Here is a 14,433-nt window from a genome sequence, read left to right on the forward strand (position 1 = left end):
CGTGATGGGTAAACTTTTGAAAAAAACTTCGAAAAATAAAATCAGCCACTGGGAACTGATTTTTAATGGTTTTAACCCTTCTGAAATTGTGATAATGTTCCCCTTTAACCTTGTTGGAGGTACCAAACCCCACCAGTTTCATATGCGCATTCACCGAACCCTTCTTTAGTGAAAAATAAAATGTTTTTTTTTTCAAATTCAAGACAAAGTTGTATGTTTTTGGTAACACTTTAGTATGGGGAACATATTCTAAGTAACAAAGACTTAATTTAGAGTTATTTGGTTAGGGTTAGAGGGTTCGGGTTATAATAAGGCCATGCCGAATATGGCATTAATAAGTAGTTAATAATGACTAGTTAAGAGCCATTTGCATGTTAATAAGCAATTAATTAATGGTGAATATGTTCCCCATACTAAAGTGTTACCATGTTTTTTTACTGGTGCACAAAATGAACCGTGCATGAACATCACCTTGTTCAAACAACAACACCAACACAGTGCATGAACTCACATCAAATTACACACCTGCAAATCAGTGACTCCTGCTGTTGCCGTATCCGTAATACGCTGATAAGGAGAAGTTTTTATTTACACGATGAGTCGGGTGTGTCTTGACCTCCGCCGAACCCCTGAGCCCGACTCACCGAACCCCTAGTGTTCAATCGAACCCAGGTTAAGAACCACTGGTCTAGTCTCTTACGTGAATGAGCTAAATAATATTATTTGATATTTTACGGTAATGTGTTAATAATTTCACACATAAGTCGCTCCTGAGTATAAGCCGCACCCCCGGCCAAACTATGAAAAAAACTGCGACTTATAGTCCGAAGAATACGGTAATAAAAATAAAAAACAGGCCCTAATTTAGTTTTTATTATTTGCGTTTCAGAATTGGAAATAGAATGAACGGAAGGTACACGGACGCAAATAACCCCCAGGACTGACTTTGGACAACCCCCATTTAGCAATTAGAATAGGAACGAGAATGCGAATAATAAAAACCTTACACTGGTGGCATATAAAGAAGTGGGAGCAAGCCGATGTGATGGGATTTCGCACAACAAAAACAATTCAACATCAAGTTCATTTCATAATATCAAACAAGTTTATTTTTGAGGATGCCAAAGTAGACCACTGTTGCGAACTTTTTGAGGCGCCAATAGAAAAATAGATCGGTGAAACTAAATGGAACATATCAGTCTACAAACATTGATTCCTAAGATATCATACAAGTACAATGTACTTGCTAGAATCCAACACAAGAGATCAAAACATCAGATGAGTCAATTAAAAACAAAGTGTGCTAAATAACATCTATGCACACAAAAGGAGCTACAACTATCAGATGCAGGCTGGTAAGCTGGTAGAAAAGAGCTTGCATAGACATGAAAGTCTCCCATAAAAAGCCGGCTGCAAGCAGGGAAGGCACTGTCCTCTCTACAGCCAAGAGCAAAACAACCACTTTTTTTTCAGCGCAAAACCGTCCTGGAAAATTGAAAACTACACAACATGAACTGAGGAATCTGAAGGTTTTTTTCTCTGTGATTCTTGGGAGAGCCACTGAAAAAAATGCATTCAGATTCCCTTCGCATTCCTCTTGTACAATAAAGAAAAAAAACATGAAAACCAATACCACCTACAAGATCGAGCAAATTGCCTCAAATGCGTAACACTTGAACTAATTCTCAGACATAATCTTTACACCACATTCGCAGTGAGATCTCATGACAGGACAGAAAGTACACATTGTCGCATGAACACAACAACCACTAAAATGTGATGAGCTTCATTTATGTACATTTTTTTTAAAATGTGAGAGTCATGCTAACAGGCTTTTCAGTCATGTATTTGCATGGTTGTGGAGCTACAGCTGCTGCTGACCGCTATACTGAATGAATGCTAAAACCCGATGTACACAGTTCTTCGAGAACAAAACAGTCAGTCAATTGAAAAAATTAACAAGGGTTTGCGCTACAAATGACATCATAGAGAATTTAATCAAAGGTAGCTGAAACAGAATATTCCAAGCACTGGTTAAGGCTTTAAGAATGAATAACTTGATGTCATTAGATTTAAAGGGGGGCTGCTGTGATATGTACATAGTGAGACTACAGTACTGAGATCGGCACCACATCTCTACAAGTGTGATGTTGCACGCAGACGCACAGCAGCAAAGTCAACAATAACACACTACTCCCTTTGATAACAGCACGTTGATTACCATGGCATCCACTGCTGGTTCTCAGCAATGAACCTGCTCAAACTACAGGAAACACCAGGTAGCGCTCTGTGCTTAAACGTGGCAGACAAGCTCCGATGACCTACATCCCGTCGGATCCGATTTCGGCTTTTTGTGTGCCACAGCCAGAACCAGAATGTTCGGACGCTACAGAGAAAAAAATAATGGGAGAAACCAGGCGGACATATTTACATACGGTTTTATCGCAATGCTCTTTTATAGATTGTGCAGCTCTTTGTAAATGGAGATTGTTATCAACAGACAGAATGAATGCAGTCTTTGTTTGACTGCCGCTTGGCGACTGGGCTACATGAAGTGTTGTGATTGACAGCACTGAGATGAACCGCACATCTCTTCCTCTGACCGTGATGGATGGAGTCGTGTGGCAGAGGTAGGATAGAAAGAACACATCCTATAAATAGCAACTGATCACCTTTCCTCCCCTCTGCTTATCTTCAGCACGCACACACACACACACGCACGCACGCACACACACACACAAATTAGTGCTTGACCATTCAATACAACGGGCAGTGAGTCATTCCCTTTTTTACTTAACTCAATAGCTGGGATTAAAGTGCAGATTTTTTGTAAGTGTAGTCAGGCTTGCTGGGTGACCTACGGTCTCTGGCCATGTCCTCGTTTACGCTGTTTCTGTGAGACCCTGGGCCTGATGACTCCACACCCAGAACCATTTCCTCAGCTGTGTCTCTAGGTCCAGCCAGTCTCTCCTCATAGCCGTCCAGATTTCCGCTGGGGGACCGCAGATGGCCTAAGCCGTGAGTCAGGTCTGTCTCATTTGAACGTCTCCTTGGCATGTGTCCTATCCTAGGCTGGACCCCCGAGGGACTAACGCCGTCATGCCTCTGAGAGGTCATACTGAGAACATCAAGCCGTAGCGGGTCTGGCCCGGTGCGTCCCTGTGGGTGGCCCTGCGACTGAGAGTCAGTAATATAGTTGGGGGTAAAGGGTCCGGAAGGGGTGCAGCTGTGGCTGTAGAGGTCCGGTCCTGTAAATGTGGGCAAAGGATGCGTGGAGGCTGGAGATGAAGGACGACAGGAGAAGTCATACAGGTCGGGGAATTCCGCTTGCACCTCCAGTTTGGGCTCAGGAGCGTGTCTCTTGCAGGAGTGTCCATGTCCTGGACCGTGGCTGTGGTTGTGACGGTTGGAGGGGCAGGGCCCATGGGGCAGGTGATGGCCTGAGGGGGCCATGGGGCTGTGAGGGCTTTCCCTGTCCATCTCTGCCATGTGTTGTTCCCTCAAGGACATGACGGAGACGCCCAGTGCAATGTCAGGCATGAACTCCCTCATAACTGGCTCCATGCCCATCTGAAATAAAGACCCAAACTTGTCATTGTGCTCTTTATGATCCAAATACACAACAGGTGAAGACCTTAAAACCGCGATTCCCAACCATACTGGATTTAGTTTATTTCAGTTTAGAAATCAAATTAGGGCTAGGACTTGAAGGCATTAATTTTGACTAAGTAATTACAGAAAAAAATATGCATTTAAATTTTTATTTTTATTTCTGCACATCATCTTTAATTAAAAAATGTTTTTGAGCCCTAATCACCAATAATATTCATTAAAAAAATGCATTGAGACATTAATGCACCGGAAGCATTGTGCCTTTTGACAAAAAAGCCTGATTAAGGCGTGGAGAAACGCACGATTGTGTGCAAATTGTATTACGAAGACTTAACTTACCACCAAGGCACTTGAAGCCCAAACTATAACCTCAACAACGCAAGACATGTTACAGCAACGATTACGCATGCACCTCCTGGTACCCTAGCACCTCCAAAACCCTCAAATGTAAACTCCAAACATACCAGAACAAGCTTGTCAGATTACTTCTAGACCTCCACCCCAGATCACACCTCACTCCTACCCACTTCTCCAAAGTGGGCTGGCTCAGGGTGGAGGACTGAGTAAAACAACTTGCACTGAGCCTAGTCTATAAAATCCGCTACACCTCCCTGATACCGAAGTACATGTCAAACTACCATAACCACAACACCAGGGGGAGCTCCACTAACCACGTTAAACCCAGATTCCGATCTAACAAAGGTCTTAACTCATTCTATTCATATGTGGGCTTTGTACCGAGGATGTCGTTGTGGCTTGTGCAGCCCTTTGAGACACTTGTGATTTAGGGCTATATAAATAAAGATTGATTGATTGATGATTGATTCTCTTTCTATGCCACATCAATGTGGAATGCACTCCCAACAGGTATAAAAGAAAGGGCATCTCTATCCCCCTTCAAAACCGCAATAAAAGTACACCTCCAGGCAACTACAACCCTAAACTAACACCCTGTTAATAATCAAAGGTAAATAATCAAATGTAGATACTTTCTCTTATGCCTTCTGATCTCTCTCTCTCTTTCTCTGTTCTCAATTGTTGATGACTGATGAAAACAACTAAACCTAACCCCCCCCTCCACACCCCGGATTGTAAATAGTGTAAATAATTCAATGTATACACCCTGATGATTATCTTGTGTGATGACTGTATTATGATAGTATATATCTGATAGTATATATCTGTATCATGAATCAATTTAAGTGGACCCCGACTTAAACAAGTTGAAAAACTTATTCGGGTGTTACCATTTAGTGGTCAATTGTACGGAATATGTACTTCCCTGTGCAACCTACTAATAAAAGTCTCAATCAATCAATCAATCAATCAATCAATCAATCAAGCATGGAGCTAATGTTAGCTTCAACATTTCTAGTACTAACAAGCAATGTCGCCAGCCAAGGCGGAACAAGATGACCAAGTTCAGAACCAAGATAAGTAAACCCACGTTGGAAAAATGTTTTAAAAATACTGAAAGTGGTTGAGTTTGTCTTGTATGAGTAAATACGACCTTAAGCCTGGGCCAATACCAAGTTTTGCTGGACGAAATACTGATCTATAAATTACTGTCGATAAATGATATTATTGTCAACATTATCTCGAGACCAAATTAACCACTGATGAAATGATAATACATAATAATAATAATGCAAGTATACCCTATCAAATACAATACTTGTATTCATCGTATAATTTAACATTGCAATTGGAACTTTTAAACATCGAAGTTAGATAAAAAAAAACAATCAAACAACTTGTTTATTTCCCATTTCTTGTGTATTTCTATTACAACAAACTTAGAAATAGAAAGAAAGAAGAACAAAATTTGTTTTCAACTTGCAGGAACTTTAGTGGGAAATCTGAAGAACGCTGATCAGTGGAACTATCCTGCAATCATTTTACTCAGCCGTATGTCTTTAAACTATATGCAGTTTAATGTTGTTTATTATTTTTTTTACAAACTTTGTTTCGATACGTGATGCTACGAGAAGTGGACGGACTCTTTCAAACATATTTACAAAGGAATATAAAGTATTAAGCCATACTCTGAGGAATGACCTCAGCTGCTTACAATTCTAAAACTGTGTTCGAGAAATGTAAAATAAAGGAGGCAGTACACAAGTGGAACAAAGGTAAATTACATCAAATATTTACTATTTTCTTTATTACATGTTGTAAAAGTAGTCTGTGAAACGTCATTTGTGTAGTTATCAGCCTCAATCCGAGTGAACAGAATGCTAATGCTGACACTGAAGCGGATGTGTTGGTGTTGTCAGCGTGAGATAAACACTGACATTTATTCTTTTTATATTGTTATTTACAGCTGAAATGGACCAAAGGACGACTTTCTGACTGTTGGACATTACGGACAAAAACCTGAATTTGGCATCCCAAACTCCCAAGTAGACTTGGTCTTTTTTCACTCATTCGCTTCCCGTCTGTTTCACTGTCACAAGCTCAGGAATTTGCATGCATGTTTTGCGACCCATTAATCGTTTTTTTTTTCATTATTAAAATATTTTCATGATCGTGACAAGCTATAATCCAAATCAAATTCGATTAGTTGTCCAGCCCTAGTATAAACTACCATGAACTGTGAAATGTGTTGGAAACACAAACCACACACTTCTACAGGACCTTGCAGTTCCAGGAACATAAAGCTCCTGAACTTTTGGTGGAAAAAGGCCCATTATGTAAATCTCTCAGCCAAAGGGGAAGGGGCTCTTCCCCTTCTGCTTCAGGATATGAGGGTACACACAAACGTAAGCTAAAGTATTCTTTTAATCTAATCTTGGCATATGCATAATAATACTGACGTGGAACATGCAGTGACATACAGTCTGAATCGATTGGCGAGTATGTAGGTGTACCTAATTTTGTGACTAAGTGAATCTATACAATGTTTATGAACTTTATTTTTGACTGTGTCTGGAAAAAAAAATAGCGGTGACAACTTCAAAATAAATATTTAAAGTGAAACTGCACTTTTTTAAAATTTAATTTCCCCTATCTTTCATAATCATTATGAGAACAAGAACACCTTTTTTTTTTTAATTTTTTTTTTTTAAAGAATTCTGAAGACGATAAACACACTGCAAGTCTACTGTATATATACATATATACATATGTATATATATATATATATATATATACATATATATATATATACATATACGGTATATATATATAAAATGTAATAACGTCCATCCCTATCTTTCATAATCATTATGAGAACAAGAACACGTTTTTTTTGTTGTTTTTTTTTTAAAGAATTCTGAAGACGATAAACACACTGCAAGTCTACTGTATATATACATATATACATATGTATATATATATACATATGTATGTATATATATATATATATATATATATATATATATATATATATATATATATATATATATATATATATATATATATATATATATATATATATATAAATGTAATAACGTCCATCCATTTTCTACCGCTTGTCCCTCTCGGGGTCGCGGGGTGTGCTGGAGCATATCCCAGCTGCACTTGGGCAGAAGACGGGGTACAACCTGGACAAGTCGCCACCTCATCACAGGGCCAACACAGATAGACAGACAACATTCACACTCACATTCACACACTAGGGCCAATTTAGTGTTGCTAATCAACCTATCCCCAGGTGCATGTCTTTGGAGGTTGGAGGAACCCAAACATGTTCATAACACTATGTAATATGTACAATGACATAGTAGCTACCTTACCTCTTGCCGTAGCTAGCTTATGGCTAATACCAAAGCATGCTGTCGCAAGTTACTACTACTCTAGAAAAATAGTTCCTCAGTGTTCTCTCTTACAATAACAATGTCACTACAGCTAGGTTATTGTACAGGTTACGTAACATAAATGAAGTATTGTTGGGGGTTGGTTTTTGAATGCATTTTTAAATTGATTTAAAAATAAATAGATTGACCCCATTAGCTGAATTGCCACCTGTGAGGAGACGTTTATTACAAATTAGAATGCAAAAAAAAAAAAATTTTGTCTTCGTGTCTGTCTTAAGGATTGTGAACGAAAGGCAAAATTCCCAAAAAAGTGCAGTTCCTCTTTTAAACAGTTTACATTTCAAAAGATAAATGATGATACTTTTGGTGATGGTGGGGTGTGGTTTTATTTGCAATCTGGGAACGCCTCCAGAATAGAACATCTTGTAGACAGGCTCAAAAAACTAGTTATAACAAAATTTACACTAAAGTATATCCAATACATATTACCTAGATAAATGTTTTAAATGCAGATCAACGGGGAACTGCACTTTTTTGAATTTTTGCCCATAATTCACAATCCCTATGTAAGACAAGAACACATATGTTTTTCTTTTTTTATGCATACTAAATTGTAATATATGGCAAGTACGAGGTGGCTAACAATACAGCTAATAGGAGTCATCTATTGCGCCATAAATAACATCCAAAATACTCCATTTACATGTCCTACAATCTGCAAATTATGTGCAGTTTTTGGCTACAGAAGTATTAGTGATATTATACTTATAAGCGCTAACACAGAGGAAGTACTTTTAGCGGCACCTTGATCACAGAGAGGTAACTAGCGTATGCAGCTATTGACATACTGAGCTGGTGAGCTGCTGCATCGCCTCTAAGTTGGTGAAAGTGAATTCTAGATTATAAATCATCCCTCTCACTTGTATAGTAGAAGTATGTGACCATAAACTAAGGTGGTCAACTGTGACATTCAAGTTAGACCCAGAGATCGCAAGAAAGACACGAGACACGCTCGTTTGCGCCCATCTATTTTTTTTTACCTGCGTGAGGATTGTGATCAATTCTTCCTTTAAATGAGAATATATAAACATCCCATAAGTCGGCATTCCAGTAAGAGCAGACATTGTACAGTAATTGATTGCTTTATTATGTTCGTAGTTTGAATTTCATGCTTAGCACTTAGCAATACTGCTACTTGTTGCATCTGCTTATCACTGCACTTCTAAAATTTGTAGCTCATCCTCCTTATATTCTGGCTCAAAAATATAAGGTTTTGGATCATCATTTGTCCCAAAGTAGTCATTGTTGGCGCTCATAAAATCTGCCATGATTAGTAGTAGTAGTAGTAGTAGTAATAGTAGTAGTTGTTGTTGTTGAAGGATTGTGATAGGTCTGTGAAATTAATGCGCTGCCCTATGCTAAAAATGACCAAAATACATACATTTTACATGTTATTATGAATATGCCTGTTACTACATTACCTATTTACTTACAGAGTGGACATAAAACATTGTTGGACGTTTTTAGAGGTTTTTCATAGCGCTTTATAGGTAGAATAGGGCGAACCCTCGTACTTGTGAACATTACATATTAAAATGCATTGGAAAAAAATAAATGCATATGTGTACTCATCTCACATAAAGACTAAATAATAGTCAAAATTCCAAAAAAAGTGCAGTTCCCATTTAAAATCATCATCAGGTCCCTTTGAAGAACCACTGCTTTAAAAGGTTGAATACAGCCAGTTCCAACACTAAATTTTTTTTAAAATTACCTAAATATCAAGTGGTTTTACTTTGTGGACACCTTCGGGGCAAAGTTAGGCACACACTGTCCCAAAGTCGATACTAGCCAAAGATTAGAAAAATGCTTTTTGTGTGTATTACAAAACAAAATATTCAAGGCCTATGATTGATAAATGTTCATCAACTTTTGTTTTCAAACATCTACACAGAGATGGGTATAAAGATTGACTTCATTAAATGACTTCAGCCGTCTAAGTGGTTTAAAAGGTCGGAAACCTTTGCATGACAATGCAGGACACAAAGACTGAACAGACACACTCACCGCTTGCTGTTCTGAAAGTAAAGCCCGGCCCATAGCTTGCGGTTTGGTGCAGTCTGGGGGCTGGGGTCTGGGCACGGAGGAGTAGTCCGAGCCGCCATGCTTGGACGCTGCATGGCGCTGGCTCAGGGTGCGGTTGCAAGGGTAGGAAAAGGAACGGGTGGGGGTGGGCATGGGAATGCGGGGTCGCCAAGCGCCTTTGAGCTGAGCGTGGCTGGGTGTAGCAGGAGGGTGGTACGGGGGAGGTGGAGGAGGCAGAGGAGGATGGAAACTCGCTACTCCTTCCAGCTCTGTGAACATGCTATCCATGGCTGGGCTGCTGTTTACGCGGCATCGACCCACCTGGCGCAGAGCCAGAATTGGACTCTCGTCTCCAAATCGTTCATCGGGAAAGAACTTGTAGGGGTTCTGAAAAGATGAGCGACAAAATGGAAAAACTTGTATTTGTTTTGACATATACACCTCGACTCGTGTACTAACTCAGTCCTGCTTTCCCACTGACCTGGAGTAGTTCGGTGGCACCATCTGCCAGACCAAACTCCCGCAGCACTCGCAACTGCAGCTCGTAGCTGACGGTGGCGCCCTCGCCGCAGTTGAGGGCGTACGCTCTCTGCACCTGGTCCGTGTGTCTAAGTTCCTGAAGCCTGCGGATCATCTCCTTCACCACTGAGAGCTGTGGCACTGGAAGACACACACACACACACACACACACGCGCACACACACACACACACACACACACACACACACACACACACACACACACACACACACACACACACACACACACACACACACACACACACACACACACACACACACACACACACACACACACACACACACACACACACACAGACAGACAGACAGACAGACAGTATTTAACATTCAACTGATTAAATAAAATCATACTTGAGGGCTGTGTGCATTTGTGCAGAAGGCAACATCATTTGACTTTAAAGTCAATGTTTATTGTTTCGTTTCAGCCAAAACTTCCCTAACAAACCTGGGATTTCATTGGCCACAACTGACGGGGCGGCGGCTGAGGTAACTGACATTTGCTGGTGGTTAACCAAGTGACAGCATTGCGGCACGGTGTTGTTGACCATGTAGAGTGTGTCGGGGACGTTAGACATGCGCACGAGTCGCAGGCGCACCAGATCGGTCTGCTCCACCATCATTTCATCCAGCACCGACTGAGGACAAGGAAAGAGATTACGAATTGGATGGAAACTCGTTAATGTTTCACACTTAATTGACAATGTAACAATGACTATGAAGTTCACAAACAGACATTGTTGGAAATACCCAAGGCTCATTAGAAGAAATTGACATCAAATTGTTTGAAGCAGTGTTTGTTTGTGCTGAGCGAGCAGAGCGTCATGAATGTTTGTCGGCGAAAGTGAAAGAGAGTTACTTTGAATTTGGACTACTAGGTGTCTTACCTTTGCCTCCTCCACATAAGGAGAGAAGAGGCGAGGTCGTACATAAATGCCGGCATTCTTCTGCCTCAACCAGGCATTGGCTTTCCCACCCTCCGCCGTGGGTAGCATGTCAGATGGAGGGGTGCTTATCAAACCTCTTTTGAGCTATGGACGACAACAGGGTATGGGGTCAATGCTCAAAATGGAAGGAACACCTTCCATAAGAAAAGGTGAGAAATGAGTGCTTACTGCGTCAGACAGGACGTCGCTGTGTGGGGGTAAAATGTGTTCAGTTCGAATGAAGGGCAGGAGCGGAGACAAGATCTCTTTCAGCTCTTCCGGATCCAGGTCTCTCCTCTTTACTCCTCGCTTGTTAACGCTGTGGGCTGTGCCGCTCAGCAGATTGGGCTCTGCAGCACAATGTGAACATGAAAGCATTATAATCTTACATTCTTACATCATTTAACACAATACAGGTTAATACACAGGCAACTGCTGTTTAGTCAAACTTTCAAAAATGACAATGAGATTCATAATAACACTTGAAGAAGCCTTAGTATATTGTCCTACTACCATTTATTTTCTTTGATTGGTTATAGCTTCATCACCGTTGGTTTTTCCATATAAAGTTGGGTCTTTAATCATAATTAGTCACACGCTTGCTCAATTGTGAGTTAAAGTGATACTTAAAGGGGAACTGCACTTTTTGGAGGAATTTTGCCTATCATTCACAATCCCTATGTGAAACAAGCACACTTATGTTTTGCTTAGTTTTTTGCATTCTAACTTGTAAATAAATGTGAGCAAGTCTGCTTACAATTGAGGTAATGGGATTCGCTGCATTCTGCCTATAAAGCCCTATAAAAAACCCTCCATCAACGTTTTATATTAAGTTAAAATTAAAAGTTAAAGTACCAATGATTGTCCTTGTGAAATTCGTCCTCTGCATTTGAGCCATCCCCTTGTTCACCCCCTGGGAGGTGAGGGGAGCAGTGGGCAGCAGCGTTGCCGCGCCCGGGAATCATTTTTGGTGATTTAACTCCCAATTCCAACCCTTGATGCTGAGTGCCAAGCAGGGAGGTAATGGGTCCCATTTTTATAGTCTTTGGTATGACTCGGCCGGGGTTTGAACTCACAACCTAACGATCTCAGGGCGGACACTCTAACCACTAGGCCACTGAGTAGGTGTGTAGGTGCATATACACTGAGTATATGCAGTGCATCTGGAAAGTATTCACAAAGCTTCACTTTTCCACATTTTGTTATATTACAGCCTTATTCCAAAATGAAATACATTCATTTTTGTCCTCAAAATTCTACAGACAATATCCCGTCATGACAAATTTCTTTAAATTCTCCAAATTTATTAAAAATATAAACAAAACAAAAAATTACATGTGCAAGTATTCACAGCCTTTGCTCAATACTTTTATAATGCTTCTTTGGCAGCAATTACAGCCTCAAGTATTTTTGAATACAATGCCATAATCTTGGCACACCTATCTTTGGGCAGTTCCACCCATTCCTCTTGAAGCGCCGCTAAAGCTCAATCAGCTTTAATTGGTAGTGTTGGTTTTCATCCAGGATGTCTCTGTACATTGCTGCATTCACCTTTCCCTCTATCTTGTCTCCCAGTTCCTGCCGTTGAAAAAAGTCCCCACAGCATGATGTTGCCACCACCATGCTTCACTGTAGGGATGGTATTGGCCTGGTGATGAGCGGTGTCCTCCAAACATGACGCTTGGGATTCATGCCAAAGAGTTCAGTCTTAGTCTCATCAGACCAGAACATTTTTCTCATGGTCTGAGAGTCTTTCACATGCGTTTTTACTAAGAAATGGCTTCTGTCTGGCCACTATACCATAAAGGCCTGATTGGTGGATTGCTGCAGAGATGGTTGTCCTTCTGGAAGGTTATCCTCTCCACAGAGGAATGCTGTAGCTCTGACAGAGTGACCATAAGGTTCTTGGTCACCTCCCTGACTAGACTAAGATGAAAGCAGCAATGTACAGAGACATCCTGGGTGAAAACCAACGCTTCCAATACAACCTGATGGAGCTTGAGAGGTTCTGCTAACAGGAATGGGCGGAACTGCCCAAAGATAGGTGTGCCAAGTTTGTGGCATCGTATTCAAAAATACTTGCTGCCAAAGGTGCATCAACAAAGTAGTGAGCAAAGGCTGTGAAACTGAGAGTCTAGTAAGAACATCACTGAAGAAAGGAAGAATAAAAGAAAAAATGTCAGGTACTTTAGTTTACAAATTCATCTCCCACCCACACAGAGCAGTGTCAAGTGTGGCAGAGAAACAAGTGCACAGTTGCGACCTTCACAATAAAATTGCTGTCCGTTACATCCTGTCTGACTGCGATAACAAAATAAGACTCCCAGAAAAATAGCTTACATACTTACTATTATTTTGCACTTGAAGAAACAATACCTTAATGCAGTGGTCATTTGGGAAATTGGCCATGATACCCATCCCCAACTGTTACATCCCTATGCGCAACTCATAAATAGAAATGTCTACAACTTATTGCAACATGTTTTCTCCAATTGGAAGACGACTTCTTATCTGAAATGTGAACATTTCTACGGATACAGCTGTTCTTTTTCCTAGTTTGTAAGTAAACATTGAAGCGCCTTGTGTTATTTGAGGGCAGCACGGTGTAGCAGGGGTTAGTGTATGTGCCTCACAATACAAAGGTCATGGGTTTGATCCCCAGGCTCTGGGTCTTTCTGTGTGGAGTTTGCATGTTTTCCCCGTGACTGCGTGGGTTCCCTCCGGGTACTTTGTCTTCCTCCCACTTCCAAAGACATGCACCTGGGGATAGGTTGATTGGCAACACTAAATTGGCCCTAGTGTGTGGATGTAAGTGTGAATGTTGTCTGTCTATCTGTGTTGGCCCTGCGATGAGGTGGCGACTTGCCCAAATGCAGCTGAGATAGGCTCTAGCACCCCCCCGTTACCCCGAAAGGGACAAGCGGTAGAAAATGGATGGATGGAGGGATGTCTTATTTGACTGCAAGTCACACATCATCCCAATTTTTACAGCGTGTAAAGCGGTCATGTGACATCCAGCCTCCATTTGATTGGTGAAATCATGTCAAACTTCAGTAGTGCTTACGTTGGATTGGCGAAACAGTCATGTGAAAACCCTCTGACGAGCCAACAATTCGTCTTTGCGAGTAGTAATGAATAGATTATAGGTGAATGTAATGATGATATAAATAAATGTAGCGATCGGAGTAACAGAGTAAAAGTAACCATTCTTCTTCACAAAAATACTCAAGTAAAAGTAAGAAGTATGTTCCATTAAAACTACTTTATCTAATAAAGTTGCTGAAGTAAATGTAAGAGTAAATGTAGCGCATTACTAGCCACCTCTGTTGGAGATTAATTATTGACTGTATTATCTTACCCCTGTCTGCCATCCTCTTAATAAGCTGCTGCTCGCCCCACTTAACAACATACTTGAGAATGTCCTGCTCGCTGGCCTGCAAATGTGACAAGAGAAAAGGGGGGACGGGGGACGGGGGTAGAGGAAGAGGAGGAGCAGTGCAGGAAGACACAACATAAT

At 40.8% G+C, this 14,433-nt stretch overlaps 1 protein-coding gene across 2 annotated transcripts in view; it reads right to left on the reverse strand.

The window, feature by feature from the left end:
• Positions 1-849: 849 nt before the first annotated feature.
• The window catches only part of btbd7 (BTB (POZ) domain containing 7), a 103,286-nt gene continuing 89,702 nt past the window's right edge, over positions 850-14,433 (reverse strand). The window contains exons 5-11 of one of the 2 annotated variants that reach the window (XM_061968906.2): positions 14,275-14,350; positions 11,106-11,266; positions 10,878-11,021; positions 10,439-10,628; positions 9,937-10,115; positions 9,777-9,842; positions 850-3,570 (exon numbers count right to left, since the gene is read on the reverse strand). In XM_061968906.2, the coding sequence (XP_061824890.1) occupies positions 2,812-3,570; positions 9,777-9,842; positions 9,937-10,115; positions 10,439-10,628; positions 10,878-11,021; positions 11,106-11,266; positions 14,275-14,350 (1,575 nt within the window). In that variant the 3' untranslated portion in view covers positions 850-2,811. Of the gene's footprint in view, positions 3,571-9,437; positions 9,843-9,936; positions 10,116-10,438; positions 10,629-10,877; positions 11,022-11,105; positions 11,267-14,274; positions 14,351-14,433 lie in introns of both variants that reach the window. The other variant, XM_061968905.2, reaches the window with a different exon arrangement.

This window comes from Nerophis lumbriciformis, linkage group LG08 (assembly GCF_033978685.3).
Source record: "Nerophis lumbriciformis linkage group LG08, RoL_Nlum_v2.1, whole genome shotgun sequence".
Classification (NCBI taxonomy): Eukaryota; Metazoa; Chordata; class Actinopteri; order Syngnathiformes; family Syngnathidae; genus Nerophis; species Nerophis lumbriciformis.